Below are 24,978 nucleotides of genomic sequence, written 5' to 3'. Positions count from 1 at the left end.
GCAGTGTCAGTCTTTCCGCAGACTGACAAGACACCTCCTGGCTAAGCCCTCAGTGCACAATCGATACCTTGAAGTGCACGCTGTCAGAGAAATACTCAAGATGATCAATCATCTCCTTCACCTGAGCTTTAATAGCTATCACCCCCTGGGAACAACACTAATCAATTTTCACGTTTACTGGAGTCTCTGTTCTCTCAGAGCAGTCGTGTTTTTACTATGTAACATGCCCATTAAAAATGAAGAGGACATATTTCTTTATTGCATTTGCTCGGAAAACTAGTGAACGAAAAAAAAAACCTGGCCTGGATCAGACCATTAGCAAATAAAGTTTTCCATGACTGCTTTATGGGACACTCCTGCAATGACCTCTTCAGGACCGCTTCAGCCAGGTCTTTATTTCATGGAAGTGCTGGGGCAAGACAGGTGTTGAAGAAAATACCGCAACATGTGTGTTTGAACTACTGGAGTCGTATAGAATCATGTGCAGGCAGCTAGATATTCATGTACTGGAGTCACAGACCAGTATCCCCCTTTGCTTTCTCATAACCACTTCTGTTCCGTTACCAAACACACGCAGTGGACCTTATGACAGCACATAATGCTAATACTAATACTAATACTAATACTAATACTAATACTAATACTAATTTGTCTTCTTATAGAGGGGAAAAGAACTCTCAGCTCTCAGGACACAGGAAAAGGGAAAACTGCCATTTAATTTACACCCAGCCGCTAAGCCTCACTTAGAGTGATTACTGCCCAGGGACACTGCCTCCAAACCTGAAAGTTTTACAAGAAGCAGTGTTTCACACTGGAAAAGTGTTGGAAAATTTCAATTTTCTCAAGTTCCTGGCTGGTATTTTATGCTGCTTGGATCCAAGGGGTCCCTCGCAACCGCTTGGCAGTGTGTCTCCTTCGGGTGAGAGTACTGGAACTGGCTTTTCCTGCGCAGTTTATGTAAAATGCCCTGAGAGTGCTGTGTTTTGAAAAGTGTTCAGAAAGAATAAAGCTGACTGATTGATCGGTTGATTGGTGGATTGATTGATTGTTGATCGACTGACTGACTGGAGCAGCGAGAGCGATGAGGCCATGTGGGAGCCCCCGTCAGGGAGAGCGACCGCGGCGTCTTACCCGAGTCCAGGTGCCAGGGGTCGGTGGCGGCAGACATTGGAGGGATGGTGAGAGGGGAGGCCCCACAGTTGGACTCCACCAGCTTTCCTTGAACCGACACCGGCAGGCTGCCGCGGGACCTCAGCGCAGCTTTGAGGGGAGCGACGCGGTTGAACTGCACCCGGGACAGGCAGCCCACAAACCCCGGAGTGTTGTACTTCTCAATCAGGACCGGGTCGATCTGGCCCGTCTCTGAAAGCCCAAAGCAAAGGTGGGTAGAATCAGTACACTGGTCTCCCACTGTGAATACCGAATCAGTACCAGTAATACTGGTCTCCCGCTGTGAATACAGAATCAGTACTGGTGACACTGGTCTCCCGCTGGGAATACAGAATCAGTACTGGTAATACTGGTCTCCCCCTGTGAATACAGAATTAGTACTGGTGACACTGGTCTCCCACTGTGAATACAGAATCAGTACTGGTGACACTGGTCTCCTGCTGCGAATACAGAATCAGTACTGGTAATACTGGTCTCCCCCTGTGAATACAGAATTAGTACTGGTGACACTGGTCTCCCACTGTGAATACAGAATCAGTACTGGTGACACTGGTCTCCCGCTGTGAATACAGAATCAGTACTGGTAATACTGGTCTCCCGCTGTGAATACAGAATCAGTACTGGTGACACTGGTCTCCTGCTGTGAATACAGAATCAGTACTGGTAATACTGGTCTCCCGCTGTGAATACAGAATCAGTACTGGTGACACTGGTCTCCCGCTGTGAATACAGAATCAGTACTGGTGACACTGGTCTCCCGCTGTGAATACAGGACCAGTACTGGTCCCACCTGGGTGACACACTACTGCTTCACTGCACCAGTTTAATTAGGAGAAAACGTTGGGGATGCCAGACTGAGCAAGCCAGGGTTAACACCACTTCCTACAAACAGCAGTCGGGATCTTGCTTCAGTGTTTCTGAAGAAGCTTGCCTCCTAGACAGCATCCTGGGGGACCTGTCTGAAGCTTCTAGTCTATAAGGAAGATCGCCCCCTACAGGTCCACTGACTGCACTGATAGCAGCCACCTGTTATGCCTTGGCTATCTCGCATCCCAGTGCTGAGCTGACTCAGCCTTGCTTAGCTTCTGAGATCTGACCACCTCAGGCCACAAGGTGGCAGCTAAGTGAAAGAAGTAGGGAGTAATTCAGGTGTGAGGAAGGCTCTGCTGCCGAAATGTTTTCTACCTGCTTCCTTCCCACCTGGAATTATCCACTACCTATTCTTTTGCAGCCTGTGGGTTGTCAAAGCTCCATGCCCCAGTGTAAATACAATATGAAATATGCCATAGATATTCATAGAGCATATAATGTATAATTCGTTTAAATAAAGGGGTATGAAGGGAAAGTGATATTGGCACCTGCACACAGTGTGGAACATCAAATTTGCATGGAAGGTTTATTCTGCATTTTCCAGCACTCAGCAATTAGAGATTATTACCATGGACCTAATTTTATTAGTGCTTTTCAATGCACCTTCACGCTGCAGTTGTATAAGCAGACTCCCTACATGAAAATATCGGAAGTATTTATTCTACTGACAAGCAGAGAATTGGGGTGGAGTTGTAATGCGTTTCCCAAGGGCTTTGTGTTTCATGCACAGAACAGCCTGTTCATAGGCTTCGGACACATGGAAGCTTTGGTTTTTAATCTGGCCCTTCCTTCATGTCTGGCAAAGGCACTTTACAGTTTACACTTCACTTTTAAGTCCACACTCTGTGGAGCAAAACCCCAAAACGTGCAGCTGTCACAGACCAAACACACTAAATCCTGGAGGGGCCTGATGTCTCCTAGATTCTGTTCCACTCACAACCTCACTTACATAGTTGGTCTAATTAGTTAATTAGCTGAATAACTGAATAATTGTAACACTTCTGGCCAGGCTCCACGGCAATTGATGACACTCAAGGCTTCATACTGTAAGTGTGCTTCCTGTGCTACTGCTGCAGGCTACAATCAATCACTTCAGAAGGAAGGTAAGGGGTTATTTCGGCAAGAAAACATGCTGTTAAATATTGATCATATTATATTATGATCAATATGCAGTAATAATGACTGAGTGCCTCACGGGACAGCAAATACCAGTGCAGACTAGGATGGGTTTTTCTGTTTTCTTTTTTTCTTTCTGTTTTAGTGAGTAATGGGTCCAAAAGGAATTGAAGTACGAACCCTCACTGGTGTCTCTTTGTATTCCTTATTCTAGGAGATAAGAGGGGTGTCCTGAGAATATAGACGAAACAGAAGAGATAAGAAATGTGTTCAGGACGCATCTCATATTAACCATGTACAAAATTCAGTGGAGGACTCTGAATGAGGTGTCGTAGATTATAACTTGAGTGTCGTCCCTAAAAGGCACAACTGAAAAATGCAAAGATAATGCAAGCCAGCAGTTTCAGATGGATCTGCAGCTCCCAGTTAAAAATTATCCCCTCACTTCTTCCACGACGTGCAATGAAATAATCAGTTTTTCTCTGCCAAAAACCCACAAGCCCAACACAATCAAATTCCTCCTTAGTCAGCTTTGGGCACCTGGAAGTGATGGAATACACACAGCAGCAGCTTTTTAAAAAATAATCACATCTGACATGTAGCAGCAGAGGAAGCTGAGACTGGGCTTCAAATTAAAATCCATCTGAAACCCTAGGAAACGTCTGTTCAAGCCAGGAGCAATCTCTGTCCTTGGTCTTGGCATCGATAGCTGTTTTTGTTTCAGCCGCCAGATTTTAAGCCTTTTATATCTTTTCAGTGTCAAAGAGCTAAGCCATTACTGTCCCCTGAAGTCACACTGAGATGCGCATCTGAGCCTCCTGTTACTGCTGGATCCGATCAAATTCATCCGAAAGATAGTGGCTTCTAATTGTAAGCACGAAAACACCAAATAAAATGTAAGAATGCAAGGATCAAGGTGACTCTGGTATCATTCAAACAAAGAGGCTGGAAGGTGAAAAATGGAAAAAACTCACCACACAAGACATCATACGCCTTTCATATCCTCACACAGGCTGCTTTCTGAGAGATCAGTGACGTATTATCGTCTTCATCTTAAGCAGCCAAGCATGCAACATCTTAAGCCCTCATCTGAAGCCAGCGCCTTTGATCTGATGGAAAGGTTACTCCAGGAGGAATCTGATCTTCCAGCATGTTTGGTTGTTTCAGCAGAATGCTACCAGCTTTGCAGAGACAATGTCTGACTAGTGCTCAGATTTCTAAGTTGCGATCCATAAACTGGAGAATATTGCTCAAAACTAATAAACCAGACTAACAAGGGGTGTAACAATTACAGAACACAACACAGGCAACAACCTAAATTTAAGCAGCTTTTTTTACGTCTTGTTTTTTCCCATGGGAACATGTTGCAGAAAGACTTCTAAAACCTCCTCTGATAGCAGCTTTTGCAGAGCTATTCATCAGAAGATAAGTCTCACTGTTTCTTCCGTAAATGATTAAATTGAGTTTTTTTCACCCTAGGCAGTTATACAGTAGCTATTTCAGCTGTGGCTCAAGACAAAGCGCACCTAGGAAGGTGATTTATTTCTTCTTCTTCAGCAGGTACAGAATGATGACCTCACTGGGTCTGCGTCCTATCTCACTCCGGTCTGAGCAACAGCAGGAATACAACCCTCATCTGCAGTTTTTAACAACGGAAACTGTTGTCATATCGACCGATATGAGAGGGTTTATTAACCATTACAGTCAGCTTAAAATTAAAAAGAGCCCTTGATAATGTTTTGAGTCATATTATAACCCGAAAGTAATTTATACGTGAGAAGAGTTTCTGTGTTGGATCTTTGTGCCTGACATACTGTGCTGTTGGATGTGAAGTCTTTCAGAAGAGATATTAAAACCAAGACTGTGACTACTTGGTCATTAAAGAACACATGGCACTGTCCATAAGACTGGGGGTGTTGACCCCAATGTCCTGACTAAATTCCACTCTGAGCCTCCACAATCCGGCCTACCTAAAGTTCCCCTTTTAATTCTATTGCTGACCTGGTTACCTGTCCACCTGTTCTGCTGTGAAGAATGGCTGCCCCATATACCCCAGCGGGATAAAATGGGACTACTTCTAAAAGTAAATCACTTTTTAAAAGCAAAGAACTAAAGAGCAAAGAATTGTTACCTAAAATCCTATTTAAATCATCCTGGTAATGCTCTGAATTGTTAAAAATAAGGTTTCTGCTTGGCATGGGAGGGATAAAAAATATTTAAAAAAATTGTATCCCACAACTAAACACATTATTAAATTCTTCTTTCGATGTTTGAGAACTGATAGCCCAATGGCGGATTTTACAAAGCCATTTAGCATAATGTATGTTGTCAGTTTTGCATGAAGGTACACTGATACAGTAAACTATAAACTATACAGTTCGCAATACCGTTGGTAAACCAGTTGGAAGATGCTGAACATTCATTCATTCAGGTTTATTGCACCCGTGGAATAAATCGCTACCTTGTTTCTCAATTAAAATTGAAACTGCTAGAGGATATGTCATCTGCATAAGAATGCAGGTCCAAAATTTTGAAATACATTCTGAAATAGGATTTTAATTTTTAAGACTAAATCCAAAGTTCATATGAAATGACATGTTCATTACTGGTTTGTACTTCAGGATCTTCAGGATGGGACTGACTGAAACCCAGAAAACTGTGTTTCAAGGATGGGATGGAGAAAGGGTGCTGTTTTGCCTCCGGTCAGTGCAGTAAGGAATATAAATTGCTTCAGGACGTCCTAAATGCTAAAATATCCCCTTAGAAACTGAAGTCAGCTGCCGCAGAGTCACACACATTTCTACTCAGCAAGATTTTTGCACACAGAATAAGGTTAAGGCATTACTTCATACTCATACTATTAAACCTCAAAGCAAAACAATCACTTGAAGACAAAGATGAGTTCTGAAGGTCTAACCTGCTGCAAGCACATTGGTCACCATCATGAAACCGGATTGCTTGTGTTTCGGGGGGGAGGGGGGGTTCCTAACCCCCACGGACACAAGGGGCAAATCTCCTACAACACGGAAGTCCGGAATCTCAATAACGCAGAGACGACGGCCTTATAGAAAGCTGCTCTTTCCCCTCCGCCGGGCTGGATGGGAATATTGGACAGCATTCCCGTAGGTTTCGGGGGCTGCTGCCACAAGAAGGATGGCGAACAAAAGATATTTCATCCCAGCAATTCCCAAGACGGCGTCTTTCTTCTCAAGTTGAAACGGCGGCTCGTGGAATGCAGTCGCCGTCCCCTCACCTCTCCCCTTCCTCCGTGCTGTCTGTTATCCACAGGTTCCACATTATTTCTCCTGAATAACTGACCACCTCTATGGTAAGCAATGGCCCCCCAGTCAAACAGATCACTGGAGATGACATGGAGGTGAGGGGTGGTGTGTGTGTGTGTGTGTGCGTGGAGGGCGGCCAAAAGGAAGCAAAATGAGAGATCAAAGGTGTTCCCATGGAAACTAATAGGAGCTTGTTGTGGATGGCAACAAAACCCTAACAGTCCCTTCTGAAGCAATTTAATACCAATAACAAGAACCGGCACACTTGTGAGTTGCAGCTTCACAAGCCCACATACCGACCACAACCACTGTATTTAATTTCCCCTGCCGGCTGTTTTCATAATTACGGGAATGTTGCCTTTTCTCTCCCCGATTTTGCTGTATTTCTCCACAGTGTGGAGAGGGTGGGGGGGGAGGGGAAGGGGCTGATCTTTTGATATCACAGCGCGATGCTCCGAAATGTTAATGAATCTCTCCACAGGATAATGAAGAACAGGCAACGTGCTGCGACAAAAGGCGATCAAGAAATCCCCACTGAAATTCACACACACAGCCTTCCCCTGCACATCCAAAACCTCCGCAGTCCTTTTCATCCGCAGGCTCACTGCACCTCACAATTAGTTCTGTCGGAGAGGCAGCGCTTTTCTCCACAAGAAACCCAGGCTACCTGTCCTTGTGGTGCCCTCTCACTGCAGTCCTGCCACTTTCAAGAGATCAAAGCAACACAGAGCAACCTGGGCAGGATTCAGGGGGGGGGAGATACATAAAGCTTTCCAACAGAAAAACTAGACAATATAAAGACAGCTCCTCAGCCTACAAAAACCTAACCTACAACAGCACTCACAATGAAACGGTGGACAGCAAAGATGCACTTGGCTGCTTAAAAAGCCCTGCATTGTGTACTGTAGCTGCTAACCAGCATTTTCATCTGCACAGCGGATTCCAAAGAAAGGCAAAACACCTCACGCAAAACATACAAAAAAATAAATGCAACAGCCTCTGACCCCCTGCATCCCCACATCTGCAGCAGCCACACTGTCACATCCTGGTGTCCATACGGGCTAACGGCCAAGCAGAGGGAGCGTTACCTGTCTGTGCTGTGCAGGGCAGGAGGCAGGGATAGGGCTTCCCCCCACAGAACACCTGCTGTCGTCCCCCTTCACTCCAGCGCACTGCTGCCTGTTGTATATCTTCCTTTGCAGGAGCCCCCTCTGCTGAGCAGCACACAGATCCCAGACTCCTCCTGCAGCGTCTGCCTGCACACTCAGAATGCTGCTCGTGTGCTCCAGCCTGATTAACAGGAATCCAGAGGAAATCCTGGAGCCAGGATACGGATTAGGAGTCTCAGTGACTTCATCCTATAGAGTTGATGATCCCGGGGATCAGGGCTGTAATTCCCGTGTGGAGAGCCAGGCTTAAGAGCGTTACAGGGACGGGAGGAAAATACGTTTTAATCCCTGCGTGGCGAGACAAGGAGAGCATGCAGTGATGGCTTGTGTTGCAAACCAGGAGAAGGTAATTACACAGATGCTAAATGAACGGCATGAGCGTGTGATTGGAAGAGCCTGAATATACGCTAAATCTAATCAGCTAAAAAAATAATAAAATTTGAGATTGCTGTCACTGAGGTTCTGTCATCTAGTGACAGCATTATGAAAAGTCTAGCACAAGTTGTGCACCAGAATTTCAGGTTAAAACAATTCTTTTTCATTTCACAATGTACCATTTAAAGGCCCGGAAACCTTTCGAACTAGTACAGTATATTCAAAAAAATAAATAGACGCATTATTATAATGATTATTAACAATAGTCATTCTCATTTTTGTCAAATTGTTTGAACAATGGTATAAAGATATTCATAAAGCATAAAGCAGAATGAGTTTTTTACCAAACACTTCATTATGTCCTTATCCAAAAAGAAATCAAAAAGCAAAAGTACTTTTGCTCCTGTGACCTCTGACACATCGACTGCTCTGACAAGTGCAGACAGTTTGGTGAAGCGATGTCACCAGAATGTCTTGAATTTAAATTGTCTTTGGGCTTAAACATGATGAATACCCCCATTATGAATTTCCCCTGACATCATTCATAATGAGTCCATTAACAAGTTAAATTCTACACAAATCTGGGAATATACATATCTGACTTGGAACAATCTGAGAGGCTGGGAAGCAGAGAGCTGGGCTGCAAACGCTTTGACGGACCCCTGGGCCATACTGCTCCTCAAGGGACTAGCTTCTGCGCTCTCTCAGCTCCCCCCGAGCCAGCAGGGGCAGGGCAGCACTGACGTGGTCTGAGCCGGCACCCCCCGGGCAAGCACAGCCCACGTTTTCAGGGATCGAGACCGGGACCACAGCCAATATCCAGAGGGCAGAAAAAGACGAGCGTGTGGGTGTTAGCACCGCTGAGAACAGCGGCTACCATCGGCAAAGCGGAACTGAGAGAGAGAGCCTGGCAGCGTCCTCTTCGAGCAGGAACCAGGGAAGAGCGGCGCAGCCGTATGTTTCTGTCAAGGCCTCCACAGAACAATGCCCTTTTGCTTTCTCTTTGGACACATTTTTCCAAGCAGCTCCTGAGAAACGCAGGTATGCGGACATTCTGCCGGAGGACAGTTAAAACGGCCGAAGCTCCAGCGCTTGTCAGCCTCCCGGAAGAGTCCCGCATCCTGAGGAGTCTGTCCCGAGAGCCAGGGGGATGGGCACGCCGGCTAAAACGCAGCCAGCTCAGGGGGAAAACGCTTTTACTGTTTTGACCACTAACGCATTCTGTCCTCCAATATATCTTGAATTGTGTCTAGTAATTTCACCTGCTTCCCACATTAAAAAAAAATCTCATCACAAATACCGCCAAGCACAAACTATGACCTGCGTGATGCCTTGTTAACATCCAAAAATAACTGTTACAAAGGACCGGCATGTTTTTCATGCTGATCCAGCCCTTAATGAGCAAACTGGACCAGTTTAAACAGCTTCTCCCAGCTCTTCAGGTGCTGCTGCTGGTGCTTTAAAGAGCACCTGAAAGCCTGCAGATGCACACTGAGCCTCCAGGACCAGGACCGGACACCCCTGCTCTCGAAAAGCAGACACTGGCCCTTTCTGCTTCTGTTTATCAGCAGCAGCAGCAGCACAGCACACCTCTGGGAAAGAGGACCAGCTCCAGGCCCACTGATCCAGCCCTGGTTTTCTCCCCAGCCCCCTCCAGTAGCAGCTGCACGCGGAGAGAGTACTGATGAATGGGACAGCACTTCAGGTGCAAGTTTGAGAGGAAAACGGGGCCCTGATATTCATGAAACCGGGCAGGCGATAAACACAGCATTCGCTTCCTTTCTCCAAGTATCCAGGTACAGTGAGAGAGCGTGTAGAAACATTCTCAGCCTTTCGGCAGACACTATTACGAGTTCATGCAAAATGTGACATTATAAACATGATTTTTTAATCCAATTTAAGTCACATACTTTCACATACATAATGCAGACCTGTGCAGCTAGTATAAGTGAAAAGGTCTTTATATACAATTAATAGTTACAATAAGTATGTTAATGAGCATCAACAGATTACTCAGAGCTTCCACTAGTGTTTTCTACTATTATAACAACTTGGCTATTCTTACTATTATTTTATACAATTTAACCTTGATGAGGAGAAACAAGTCTTGTCATTTAGCATTCTTCCATTCACATTGCCCAGACGTCACATCTACCTCACGATAAACTACACACGATGAGCCAAAATGAAGTGTTGTAGTTCAACGCATTCCTCAGTCAAATCTTATTTTGACGCGTTGTGAAGTGTTCCTTGTCATCAGCCTCATCTGCTCCTCCCTAAACATCTTTAATCCTTAAAGCCTCCTTTACACACTACAAAATGCAGGTCAGGATTATCTGCTGTTCTAAAACACAATAGAACTAAAGGTTCAGTGGAAGATCACTATGAGATTGTTTTCCTGCACAAAACAGGAAACACTGAGTGAAAAGAGTAATGATATCTAAAACGTTTGCAAAGTGATGTACATGTGCCAATGTTTGGCTTCAGAAGGAATGCCAAAATTCTCATATGGATTGCGTGTTGCTTTTGGAATTGAGTACATGATCAGGTCCACATCTTTGCATCTACTGAGGTCAAGTCTTCCACAGTCCTAATTGACTTAAAGCACAGGAGCTTGTCCCAGTTTCAGGAGTGGTAAGTGGACTGAGCACAGAACTACAATACCTTTGTGAAGCTGACACAGGTTAAGTCAATATATAGATGACAGCAGCCATTTAGACAGTACCTGGATTGATCAGAGAAATCAGGGTAGACTTTTTGCTTGTTCACTAACATCAGCAGTGTTGCCTGAATCTTCAACCTTGTTGTGATCTAACCACAACCACTCTGTTCCATGTGCCTTCACTGTTACAAAGCCCTGGGTCCAGAGTTCAGGCTTTCCCTTTAAGTCCTTACGTTTACTGACCTTTATTTAACTTGATTATAATTTGCAATGAGCATCTGATTTTGCATTTTGTGCGTTGCTCCTGTTCCTCTGGAGTTTGTCTGGGTGTTCCAGTTTCCTCCGGGAGACAGGCTGGCTGATTTCATTGGCTGAGTCTCTAAATGATGTTAGTGTGTGCCCTGTGGTAGACAGGGTGTGATCTGGCCTTGCACCCCAGACGGCACACACAGGCTTTTTGGGCTCTGTCCCTTCTCAGGAGTAAACTAGCTAACTGATTACGGGTGGATGGCCAACTGCGAATGCCTTGATAAATCCTTTTTCATCTAAAACATAAAAATCATTACTGTCTTCTGCGGCAGTCAGAATATTTATTGGGCACTAAAGGCTCTGCAGTCTGGGATGATTGCATTGCAGATGATGGTTCTACCGTGAAGGTGAAAGGGCACATAATGAATCAAGCACAACTGCTACTTAACAAACAGGCAGCAAAATGGGATTTGCATTACACCAACTCCATTAGCACAGCAATTACTTGACACGTCCCGTTTCATGAGACGAATGCAGAAGGAAGGCGCGATATGAGCAAGTGACCGGGATAGGAGTGTTTTAGCCACCTGTAGCTCTGTGATGCAGTGACAGCCTTCCAGACTGGCCAGCAGACACAGGAGGAGGGAAGTCTTTCACCAGAGCAATTACTGAAGTTGCTCAACACCCCTAACCAAGGAAGTGGTGAAGGAGGGTGAGACTTGGGTCAAGGTGTTTTGCAAAGTATTCTAGGATTCTGAGCCTATTAAGACACGAAAGGCTCTGTCTGTCTGTAGGTCTGAGTGACTGCCAACTAAGGATTAGATCTAGTTCTAGTGACCAGATAAAACAACTGATCACATCTACAGACCGTCGCGGTTCCGCGCGGGCTCCTGCCCTCCGCCGCTCCACCCCGCCCGTTTCATCCCGCAACACCTGGGGCGCGAACCGGGGTCTCCGGCGTAACGCAACAGCAGGGAGACCTCCCTCAGCCCAGGCAGCTGAGGTCCCTGCTAGGCGCAGGGAGGGCACCGTGTCCGAACTAGCTCCGCCACACAAAGCATTGTGCAGGCGCCATGAAAGTGCTTAGAAATGATAACTAGTGCTCTGTTCTGGAATGTAAAAAGAAACACAGAAACTAATTAAGGAGAAAATCGCAACCTCTGGAAATATAAACGTTGATCCCACATGAGATGAGCTTAACTAAAGTAAAAATAGCATCGAATGATTCTTAGCAGCAAGCTGCATACAGTATAAGGTTTTGGTTCTTCTCTGAAAATAAATAGGTTGCTATTTTAATCTTAAATCATTGAACAACATGCACTGACTGCAGAGTCTTTTAAAGACTAAAATGCTCTGAAGTGTGACGAACCATCATCTGAAATCCCAAACAAGTCGTATTATTAATAAGGAATAAACAAAAAGATCAATGTGTCTAAATATAGAACTTGGTACATAAAGTTAATCTTGTCATTCATCAATCTCTTCTTCGAGGTGGATTTTTCTGGGTTTGTCAGGTCAACATGTATCACGCTCAGTAAGAAACTGCAATTTCCCTCATGGGATCAATAAAGTATCTATCTATCTAATGATATAATTGGATAAGGCACTTCTTATTGCACAAGAAACTTTCTGTGAATGAGGCCCCATAGCTTTTACTATAAATGGCAGGTTGGTTCATATTGTGATGGGAGAGGGCAAGGGGACAGGCAGTTGTGTCTGAACCAGACCCTGATGCTCGTAGGAGCTGCTGCTGCTTCTCTCTTCAGGAAAAGCCCCTGTCAGACATCAGAGACCGGGGGTATAAATGGAGAGCACACTACCCTGGATGGGGGCTCTGATTCTTGAAGGCGTACTAGGTTGGTGTTTGTATTGTTGGTGCCCTTTATTTCAGTAAAATAAAAGCTGCACAGATAATAATAATGCTTGCACTCATACAGAGCTTTTCTGGACAGGACACTCTGCTTAAAGTGCTACACAGGTAATGGGGATCCTCTCCACCAGCACCTGTGTGCAGCCCCACCTGGATGATGCGCCAGTAGGGGCAGAATTTGGCCAGGACTCTGTGCAGCAGGCAGGTAAAAGGCAATCACTGGATATGAAAACATCGGTCTGAATTGACACAGCAGTTTTACCTGCATCTTGTAGGCCCTCATAAAATCTCCAAAGGGAATCGGCATTATAGAAGTGCCCAGTCATACTCCTGTGCCTCGACAGTGAGCGAATATACTGTATACTCATTTGCAGCTTTTGACATACCTATCCAATTTCCCACTGCAGATCCAGGCTTAACCAGGTCTGGAAGTGATAGATAACCACAGACCTGCGATACTGCATTTTACAACACGCACTGAGGTGGAAGCCCAATGTGAACTGGCAAGAATGAAAACATACAGTAACCAGTTACGATGTGTCACAAATATAAAACATTTAAAGCAATGCATTACTAAAAACATCCTGTCAAACGTCTGTAGATGTAAGAAACAAAAGCGCCAACCATTCCCTACTGTTTGCTTGTATTGGGGAGCGCCTGGGGATTAAAGATTGATTTAATCTGTGATGCTGTTTTATGATTACAGGCTTTAACACGGTGGATGCAATTCGTCACAGCAGTCCCAGATCCCCCTGCAAATTTTCAGTGCTGCTGTTCGTATCTTTATTTTCCTGTCTGCGCCAGTAACAGCTCCAAAAATCACATAAAGGGCGTCCTATATACACTGTAGTGCAGAGAAGGAAAGAAACTCCCCAGTTTGCTTGATGAGCTCTCCTCAGCTGCAGCCTTGAAGCACCTCTCTTCCTGATGTGCACCAGGAGGAGGGTGTAATCACATCACCTTTTCACACAATATCGCCTTTTCTTTCCGTTCTCCTCAGCTGACAACAGTTTCAGTGTTTTTTTTTGGTGTGCTATATATATAATTGCAATCACGATGGAGGTCTGTGCCCGGCTGGGCTTCAAGGTCTGAAAGCCAGGAATCCATCCCCTACAGACTTGTAGTTTTAGAGGTGCCCCTTCCTGAATGTCACTTTGCGAAATCAGATGAATCCTGTACACAAACACATGGGGTCACTACATGGGGCTGCGGACCTGCTGGGAAGCGAGAGCCCGAGCTGAAGTTATACGCTCAGCAGACACTGAGAGAAACGTTGCTGCTTAACTAGGTGGTACCTCAGCCGTGCGGAGCTGTGGAACACATTTCCACAGTTCTGTAGAGAACATATTTCTTTTGACATATTTCTCCTGTGCTAAAAAAACCCACTGGCTACCAGGGCCTAACAGGACAGACTTTAAAATTCTCTTGCTGACCTACAAGGAGTTGAATGGTCTGTCTCCTGCGTAGCTTCAAGGGTTACAATCCCCACACGTCCCAGTTCACTCACTTCACTCGGCTAGCTCGAGGCTCCTCAACATTCCCGTTCCAAGGACATCAGGGGACGGATCCTGTCCTGCGGTAGTCCCCCCCTTTCTGTGAAATGCACTTCCTGGTTATATGAAGCATGCGACTACTGTTGATGTTTTTAAATCTCACCTGAAAACTCAACACATTTTTAATAGCCTTTAATTCTTAAGCTATTTCTTTGAATTTGCATCTGGGTTTATTGTATATTCTGTGTTCTGTTCTATTCTGTTTTTTGCCGTACAGTTTATGTAAAGTGCCTTTATAAGGCTCTGTATTGAAGAGAACGACCGTATATACTGTAAGAATAAAAATCGGACTGATTGAAGTGCTTGGCAGTGGCCCGGCTGTACAGTGACGAGCCTAGCTGAGTGAAATGGTGGCCTAATCTGGTGACTGTTGCTTCAGGCCAGAGAGCGCTGTTGTCAGGGCATTGAATCTGATCGCCTCGAGAGAGTCCACACCCTACCCTGCTTGGTTCCGTCTCTGGGGCCTCACTGTGGCCCAATCCAGTCTTTCAGCCATTCCCACTGAAATCCCACCACGGTTATAGGCTATAACCTCGGTGTGATTGATGTTATAACCACGTCACCCATGATGAAAGGTGTGCCAGGGATGCGTGGTGGAATCAATTGAACTGATTAGACATACTACTTCAGCAAAGCTCAGTGGAGACTGTATTACTTTTCTGAGAACTGAGAAAATCTCTCTTTCCAGAGCAGTTATGACTGACAGAACAGGTATCCCCGCCCCTTATGTGCTGTTACATCCTGATTGGCTGCAGTGTGCCAGTGGGTGGGGAAACAAAACCACTACAGAGCATGGTGGGATAGACTGCCTTGCTCCACTCTGGTCACTGTGAACAGGCAAACTGAAATACTCTTGGAGAGACTTTCTTTTTTTTTCATTTTCCCCTTCGCCTACAACATGCCATGATTGTGTAATTCTACTTAATGCCAAATTCTAAATTGCACAAATTCTAAAACACAAAAATGCCATATTCTATCTTCTCTGCATCAAATCCTTTCCTTACGTTAACAAAAAGAAAAAAAATTTAGGGCTCTTCTAAAACTCTTTTTTGTGTGTCTTGAATAATGCCAGCAGTGAAATTTATATGTTTATACGTTTACACTTTGTTCTGTATAAATGAAATATACAGTATACAGCACAAACACAGTACCTTCAGAGGGAAATTTAACAGAAGGCTTTTAATCAACCTAAATTGTTCAAATCAAAGACAACACATTAAATGTTCATTTGTCAAACTAGTGTGGTACGGTTTTACGATATTCCGGATTTCAGTCCCAAAATGCATTGCGGTGTGCGTGCTTTCTCCATGCCTTTCTGAAGGCGGGGCATCAGGTAGGCTGATTCTGACGTTATTCTCTGTTCAACCTTCACCCGAAAGCGAGAGAGGGTTAGCTCTCCCAAAGACAGCACCTGACACCCGGCTCAGAAAAAAGAAAGAGACACCATGAAGCAGAGGACCTCTGGACAGGCTGCCGGTCAGAATAAGGGGGCGAAACAGCAGCCGACTGAAAATAAATCTCACTGAGGAGGTGTTAGAATTCCTTATAAACCTCAAAAACATGCTGAACAGCGCTCAGAGGATTATTAGAGTGGAGCTGCACCTAATAATGACTGGCTCAGGACCACAGAGCTTCCAGCAGGGAAACAGAACAGCAGCCTTGGGACTCAGAACTGCAGCTCTATTTAATCACCAGGCAACACTGTTTCTCTAGTACCACAACTCACACAGGCTAACCAACGGCAGGTGGGATGGACTCTATGACACCGGCAATGGTATCGGTTCTTATTTTGACTGCGTCTCGTCTTCTGCAGCACCAGTCCGACTCAGCAAAGACTTAGCCTACCCTGCGAACACTTCTTCAAGCTCTTTCGCAGAGCGAGTGAAAGGAGGACTGCAAAGCCTCCAGCAGTAGCTAACAGAGAAACAAAATACACAGAAACAGAGCAGGGAAAAATAAAGCCAACTTTGGAAGTTAACAGTAATAATCAGCCATACCAGCCTTCTGAATGGAGTGATAGAATAAATGTTAAGATGTGCTACTGTACTTTTTCATCCAGGAGCTAATCTGGCTTTTTTTCCCTGGTGAAATGTTAATAAGGCCTGTTCAGATGGAGCTGAGGTTAGGTCACTGGCCTCAGAACTGGAGGGTTTGAGTGGCTCTGTAATAATATTACAGAGAGTCTTCCTTTTTGTACTGCCTGTTCTGTCTGTTGTTTGTAACACAGTATTCAATATCTTACTACAGGCACAATAACCTGAGGGACTGAACCTCACTTATGCACAGGGCCCACAGCAATGAAGCACACACTGTACGGTTTGAGATTATATTCATATTAAAGTAGATCTATTCCGTGCTCAAAATAAGAAGCCATAATGTTCTCGAAACTCTCCTTTTCACTTGGCAGGATGGAATTAACCTCTGCTCGTTCCTGTGCAGCTCCCTGGTCTGAGCTAAGCAGGTGATGGCTACTTATGTGGCTCTGTAAGTGTGCACTGTATCTGCACTGCTGCCCTGTGTTGCCAGACTGCAGACGGAGCCCCTGTGTCCTGTCAAACGAGTACATTAACATTCAGGACTGTCTAGGAGCAAAGTAAGGATGAGAAAAAAAAAACAGTAATGGCTGTAAAAATGTCATCCAAGTTCAATCGACATGGGAGTCGTCTGTTGGTTTACTCTGTTCATACATGTAAATCACCTGCAGCCACAGGCTTTGAACACCAGCATTACAGACCAAGACCTTAAAAGTCTTCCCTGCATAGAATCTAATTAATGCAGCTTCAGCGCTGCTTAAAGTATCACTTCATTAGCAAGCCCAGCCTGGTGCGGGTGTGCGTTTCATCGACCCCTCTTCTGTGAGCAGCTCTGTCTGCTGCATGATATCTGCTGAGACAAGGAATTACAGAGTTCAGGATGGACGTTAGTAATACAATACCACACTAATCCTTTTAATGAGCCTCAAGTGATTAGGCCTGAACTGGGATATCAGGGCTTAGGGGCGTCGCAGTAAGCAGAATGAATTAACCCTCAAACCCTGTGTTTCAGTCTGAGCGGTCCAGTCCTCATCAGGGGGCCAAGAAGAACTCAAGAAGAACTGGCTCTTGGGACTCCTGCCATTAACACCCCAGGCTACCTGCTTTTAAAATCCGACATAAAAAGTAAAGTCTCCGAATTTGTGTAGAGGCGGAGAGCACACAGTTAGAAACAAGAAGATACCATTTGGGCCATCTGACAAGTTTGGAAGTTGCTTATTGATCGAAGGATTATCCTGCCATTTCTTGAATGAAGCCAACATATTGACTGCCACCACATGGCTGGGCAGCTTGTTCCAGACTCCCACAGCCTAGAGAGGAGTAGGCTGAAGTATGTAAGAAGAAGGCAAAGAAGCAGGTGAAGAACCTTAAGAAGTGGGTAAAGAAGTGTCACACGCATGGAGTGACTTCTCTCCTCTGGTTTGTGTTTCACTGTTCACTTTGAAGAAACCAACTGGGTGGGCTGAATACCTGTATCAGGCCCCCTCATAGCCCAGAGGAACGACAGTCCCCCCTGACAGCTGTCACAGTTTTTATCGGGGTGTGTCGGATCACTGGCTCTCACACTTCAGTCTGATCTTTTGCTTGTCTAACGAGAGTCCAGGGGCAATCGTCACCTCCCTCCCCTTACTCTGAGGTTTCAATTACATCAGTGTGGTACCATCCCAGGGAGCTGCACGCTTCATTAATTATCGTTCTTCTTCTACAGGCCGGACTGTTGACAGACGACTGCTGTACGCGCTGCTTTTACCCACATCTCTGCATGAAAGTGTGTCCAGCAAAATGCTGCTTTTCTCTACTAAACAGCAACAGGAAATTCTAAATTAAGCCTTACTAGTAAATTGTACAATTGTACCATTGCATGGACATGTTAAAAGTGCCCAGTGCACTAGTAGGGAGATCCTGCACAGTCCTAGTGGGATCTCATTTAGAAGAGTATTGTTTAAAATGTTGGTCACCAAGGTCCAAAAAGATTTTCTTGCTATGTATAGTATGATTGAATTAGTTCAGAGAAGAGTGACCATGTACATTCCTCAGTAAGAAATGAATCTTTTAGTCTTCATCAGACTATCCACGGAGGACACAATTTCAGCATTCATGTTACATGGCCTTATGTTTTATGTACTGTAGTACAGGCTATGTTTGGTTCGGCAGTCAAGATGAAGTATTTTTTCAAGTTTAAGTTCCTTTTTGACTTGGCAGACCATGTTTAAATTGCTAGACATCGCAAAGAACTAACTTAACCCTAAAAAAAGAACTGTTATTTTTCTATTGAATTAATGCTTTTTGGAAAATGGAAATTTGAGTGAAATGACAGGATATCACTTTTAATTCCTTGTGTTACTTTAAAGCAATCCATGTGCTTTGACAGTAAAAGTCAGCTCTAGTTTCTAAGGCGATTGTTTTCTTTGTTGTACAGGCAGGCTGTCAGAGTGCTGTAGAATATTAAATTGTTCACAGATTGAATCATAAGAATCTGAGGACTATTTCTAGCTAGACTGAGGCCAGCGATGTGAGAAGGACGTCCCTTATGAATTAAAAAATACCACATTCTGAGTACTCTTTTTAGGAAGAAAGTCTTGTTGCTGTTTAGACAACTAAATCTGAGGAACTGTGATAAAAATAGAGTTTTAGTATGTCAGGGATAGAAGGAGATCTGTTTAATCCCATGTAGTCTCAGATACACACACAGCTAATCCACACAGCCTCCTTGTCCACAGATTCCTTAACTCCCCTCAACTACTGTCATGTCACACTGCTAACTACCTAATCTATACAGCCTAGTTGTCCACAGTTTCCCTTAATGTGTTGAGCCACCATCATCACATACCACTGACCATATAATCCATACAGCCACACACACCTTTTGGTGTATCAGAAGCTGCTGTACTATTAAATATCTGCATCTGCCACAGCACTTAGATATGGGGTCCCCCTAGACATTTCAGGCTCACCCAGAGGGCTTGACCACTAGTGCCACTCATTGACTTTCCTGTAGCAAAGACCCTACCATGTTCGCTCCTGAAGGTGTCTGTTTTAGGGAAGAAGTCAAGGCAGTGAGGATCTCTATCTTCAAGCCAACAGTCCCTCATTTCTGTTCCGATCATGATACAATGACCTCTCTCTGTGCCCTTTAAAGATTCAAAGACAACTGTACTTATTCATATTTACAGGGCCTGCCAAAGCAATAACAAATAGTAGAATATGTCAAACAATAACATTATTATTAATTAGATTAATGAATGATTATTAATAATACTCAATGCCCTCACCCTGCCTTGTGCTCCCCTCCCCTACGGATTACTTACCTGTTCTCAGCCTGCTCTCTCTTCTGTGTGCCACTCTCCAACTCTTCCTCTCCTCACTCTGCTCGTGCTCGCTCCCTCTCTCCTGCCTCACAGCTGAAACAAATGTCCTTTATTCTTTCTTTCCTGCTCTGGCCCAATTACAAAGCTGCTGAATAACAGGCTGTAAGTCTGGCTGTGAAAAAGTCAGAGCCAACAACAGATTTTGTGCCACTTAAAAATGTCTTTGAGGGAGATGACGCACCCTATTACAGAGAGCATGAGGTTCAGCCCCTATGGACATAATTACACAAGCAATATTTGATGACTTTGCATTTCAGAAAGCTAAGCAGAGGGTTTTGACACTGCATACCAACGGTGTCTCTTCTTTGAAGAGTTACTTCCCTTTCTCCATTGAGACAAGACAGGGCGAATGACTTCTTGATCCTAAAGGGAACCTGTAGCCTCTCTTTCATGATGGCTTCCTGCCAAAAGCTAATGAGAAAAGGGTTTTCTTTACCAGGTCAGTCATTTAAACCCAAATGGTTCCCACTCAGCCCCCAGAATTGTATTTTACTTTATGAAATACAACTACGAGCCTATAGCTGAAAGTTGAAAAGTAGCAACATATTCTAAATGCGATCATTATTCGAAGAACATATGACAATACTTCCTCGAAAAGAGCAATTTGCCCTTTCTGCTCTGGCTTGGAGACTAAGACGTAGCCAGTCGTGGGAAGAGGAAAATCTGGGACAATTCTTGCTGTCTGGGATTAAGCAGACTGCAGCACAGGGACTGGCCGCTTGTCCTGGCCAGTTGCCAGCGACTGCCCCCTGGTCTCTGTTCTCTGCAGAGAGGGGACGGGCACGAGCATTGCTGTGAGGCCACTAGAACCACACAACCACCTCCGCTAAGACACGCCGCTCTAGATGGGGCTGGCCCGAATGAAGGCAGGGGTGGGGAAGCTTTTTAGGTCTGCGGGTCACAACATGATCTAAGAAAGAAGAGAATTGAATGGGCCAGCATACTTTGTTTCGAGAGTATTTGAGCCTCGGATCTTATTTATGATTGAAATCAATGTTAAACTTGAACCTTACAGTGCACATTATATACATTTGAGCACCACAACCAGCACTACACATAAAGAGGTCTGTGACCCTGTCCTGCCTTAGCTCGAAGGAAAGAAAATATTCTAGAAACAACACATGTCTGTAGCTCTGTTTTAGGCAAGCAGTTTGCACAGGCTTGGGATAGCCAGCACTCTTGACGCTGCCTGCAAATCGTCTTCACACCACTTTCGATGTAGTGATGCCTTGCACGTTTCAGCAGAAAAGCTGCTGAACACAGACTCTCAGGTCTGTGTTCTCAAACGCACGGCGATTTCCAAAGGTAATTACCAAATGGAGAAGAGAATGCAGCACCTTTTTTTTTTTTGCTCCCGTGCTCCACAGCTCAGTGTCTCCTGATCCTGGTTTTAAAAGCACTTCCAGGCAGCTTCCACTTCCACCAGTGCCTTCTGGTCCACGTTTCATGATTCGTGAGACAGCGCAGGTGACTGGGGGGCTCTGGAACGAGCTAGCCAGCCATGTTGCTGAAGCCGACACCCAGCTTTCTTTGAAGAACCGGCTGGATGAGACCCTCTGATCAGGGCAGGAGGCACGCGGAAGGAGCCCCATCTGACCAACCTTTAACGTCTTGGGCAGGCGAGAAGAACACGTAAGAGCCCGGAGAAAACCCAATTCGAAATTCATTCGAACCAGACTTGGCTGTTTTGTATTTTATGTTGTCATGCTTTTGTGATAATTCTAGCACTCCTCATCTGAGATACAGCCTGGTCCCCTTTTAGTTCAATATTTAAATACATCCCTAAAAAGCTCCCTTTAAAGGAAATCATATTGGTTCAAATGACTGTGACACCTCTTCGTTGCTTTCACAGTCTGCCAATCACTGTCAGTCATTAAAACTAAGAGCTTACCTCTATTTCACTTGGTTTTAAACCAAGATCAAAAACTATATTGATTCACTAAATTTATTCCATATGCTGTAGGAGAAAAACACATCATTGTAGTCTTTACATACTCTATGCTACAACATTAATTAAAAAAAAAGAAATCAAATGCTCACATTTCCTGAATAGTTATCTAATTTGCAAACCTTCATTTTTCTTGGCTGTACCACCATTTGCTATAGGTGTAAAACTTGTCAATTGCTCAGATGCGCTGAACAGTTAAAAATTACGTTAAAATAAAGAAACAAACACAAACCCCGCAGATTAAAACGGTCAGTATTTTGAATGCCGCAAAAACAATCACTGGAAGTGTGCAATCGCTATTAACCTTTATTTCTTACAATGTAAAATCAATTCTATAATTGACTGATCAATGCAGAAATGGCTTTCGACTGTTCCCATTAACTCTGTGTGCCACAGACAAACCGCTTCTAATTTACGTCTGTAGTGAGTACAAGCAAGTAAAAATACATAAGTAGTATTTTTAATTTTCGAGATGTACCATTCTTACCAATACCTACATCCATTGTTGTCCTTCTGAGTGCTGCTTTGCCAGTTAGCCTTCTAGGAGATGAAAGAAGTTACCATAACAAGTCTTCCATGTCATCATCCCAGACCACGAAATCATGACATGAGCAATTTATTAACAAATTAATTAATAGGACTGTTCGCCAATTACTGACAACTCACACCAATTACTGAATTACTGACTGAAACTGACTTTCCTTTCTTTTATTATGGATGTCCCAGTAAAACTGACAACGCGCACCTGTTTTATTCATGGGAACGACATCCCACAGCATAAATCTTTCACAAGGTACAGCGAGTTTCTCCTGGGGCCGTGACTGTGGTAGAGAATTATGAAAGGGCACTAAAAAGGAAAGACCTTCTGCTGAGCGATGCTGTTTCGAACGGTCTTTTAAGGCTAGAGCATTCTGGGATTGCCTTGGTCTTTGAGGCGTGAAGACATCCTCACGCCTACAGCGTGAGGTGCCAGTCGACAACAGCAGTGTCAAAAGTGATGCATTGTATGTGCGTGCATGGATACGAATATGTATTAAGAAGTAGGTATGAATATGTATCTCCTAGACTGTATATTTTTAGTTATAACAAAACCAAACTTCAATGCGGATTGAAACGGATTCTGCCAAAATGCACAGTTTTTTGTGAAGACAGATAACAAAACCATAATCTAGTACAGGAGTCTCAACCCAAACCATGGGGTCCCCAGTGGAGTTAGTCTTATATTGTACGTCACCTTCCTGTCATGATCACGGACACTTAGTAATTTGTTGTTTTCAGGAAACTGTTGTCCTTGAAGACTGAAGTTCCATTAAGAATCTGGGAAAATCACCATGGGCTCTTTCTAAGCTATTCTATTTAATGATGCGATGAGTTCTCTTTGGAGTTGAATGTTTTAAAACTCATCATTGATTTGAGGAAAAATGTAGCCTGCAGCCCCTCTTCACCCCACTGCGATTAATGGTCAGGCTGTGAATGATTACAAGCATTTGGGATTGGTTGTAGATAAAAATTTAAGATAAAACAAGTGTTGTGATACCCTTAATAAAACAAGCCAATAGAGAATTTTTCTAAGTAAGTTTGGATACTTTTAGGTGGGTAGGCTAGTTTAAGCCTTTCCTTTATATCTTTTACTGAATGTGCCATAATGTGCTGTTTTACCCATTTGGTTTGGTAACATCAGCACTGCAGATGGCAACAGGCTGGGGAAAACAGTCGACACAAGTAGCAGAACTATTGGGGTGCACCAGAGTGCCCCACATTCCCTCTACAGAGGGCTGTAAAGAAGGCTGAGGGCATCGTGGAGTGTGTGACGTTCCCCCTCCACTGTGAATTTACACAACTCCCTTCCATGAGACACCTCTTTGTCCCCAGGCGTAAATGAAATAGACTTAGGAAATCATCTATTCCCTCTGCAATTTACCTCTTTAATAGTGTCAAATAATTATTTTATTTGCTAGACTGGGAGACCACTGCTCCAGTGTGTGTGTGTGTGTGTGCAGGTTTTAGAGCAGGGTTGTGCACTTTTCATCCCAGAGAACCCATTTAAATAAACAATGAGCAATCAAGCAGGTAATTAACCAATTCAGAGAACTTTCAGAACAAAACATGTTAATAGCTGACATCCCTCAACAACCAGAGTTACACTCTTAATCATCCATCCATTTCCTAACTGCTTCTTGTAATTCGGGGTCGTGGGGGAGCTGGAGCCTATCTCAGCAATCCAGTCCAACGCAGGGCAGGGACATTTTGCCCAGGAGCCAGTTAACCTGCCGGTATGTTTTTTGCCACCTGAACACAGGGAGAACATAGAAACTCCACACACACAGAACCCCAGGTCTGGAATTGAAACCAGGGCCCCAGCTCTGCAAGGCAGCACTGCTGACCACTGTGCCACTGTACAGCCCACGTGACTCTCTTCCTTGGTCAATCATTTTCAATTATTGCCAATGTTTAGAAATTTATGTAGGTAAAACTTGCTCAGTTGGGTCAAGTTTTGAGGGCCAAGTGTGGATGCCCCAGTCTCAGTGTATGAATACAATTTTGCATGAGGGCATATTTAAAGAAACTACCAGTTACTTTATACCTTCCCCCAGTCTGGAATTCTAAATTGTCAGTCAGCTCAGCCCCTCACGCCAACAAACAGTGAGCCCTCTGTACACATTCCCAGCAAACTCACACTCGTTAGAGCCGCCCGATAGATTTCAAGCTTCCCATCCGACAGCGCCCGCACAAGATTGAGCACCGATCGATGTCCAGACTCCAGCTGTCGCATTCCTGAATGGATTTCTATTAGCGCAAGACAGTATCCAGTACACTTGCTGACTCCACTGAAACAGCACTTGGCAGACCTGCGGTGATCGACCGACAGGAAACGGGGGCACGACAGCTGTCTCGCTTGTTAGGAGGCACATGGTTTTGCCATCACCTTGAGAGCTCAAAGTGAGCCAGTGCAGAGGGCAGTGATTAAATCCCCCCCCAACCCGGGTAAGAAGCCTGGAGAGCCTCTAGACTCATGTGTTTAGACAACACCTGCGCTCTCTCGCTTTGTCATGATCGCACACGTCTGATGCTGCCCTCTGCTCCTTGGCACTTCTTCTCCACTCTAATCAATGACTCCTCACCTACACTTTGTTCCTCGAACGACGGATATTGTTTTCACGCTGCCCTGCACTTCTGACACGAAAAACATGAACGTCTGTTTGCTTTCTTCTGTGCTCAGGCCTTGGGTTTAAAAACACCTCCGTGTTTTTCTATTTACATCCATGTTTATCCATCTATTTTTCTGTTTATATCTACTTCACATTTACTTACAG

General features: G+C 44.5%; 1 protein-coding gene across 2 annotated transcripts in view; it reads right to left on the bottom strand.

Annotated features, from left to right (window-relative positions):
* Nucleotides 1-24,978, bottom strand: part of cntnap2a (contactin associated protein 2a) — a 460,034-nt gene that overhangs the window by 7,504 nt on the left and 427,552 nt on the right. For both annotated transcript variants that reach the window (XM_015354892.2, XM_015354893.2), the window contains exon 23: nucleotides 1,132-1,362. In XM_015354892.2, coding sequence (XP_015210378.1) covers nucleotides 1,132-1,362 — 231 coding nt within the window. The remainder of the gene's footprint in view (nucleotides 1-1,131; nucleotides 1,363-24,978) is intronic.

This window comes from Lepisosteus oculatus, chromosome 6, assembly GCF_040954835.1.
Source record: "Lepisosteus oculatus isolate fLepOcu1 chromosome 6, fLepOcu1.hap2, whole genome shotgun sequence".
Classification (NCBI taxonomy): domain Eukaryota; kingdom Metazoa; phylum Chordata; class Actinopteri; order Semionotiformes; family Lepisosteidae; genus Lepisosteus; species Lepisosteus oculatus.
Note: the sequence above shows the minus strand (reverse complement) of the source record. Positions and strands in the feature narration are given on the sequence as shown.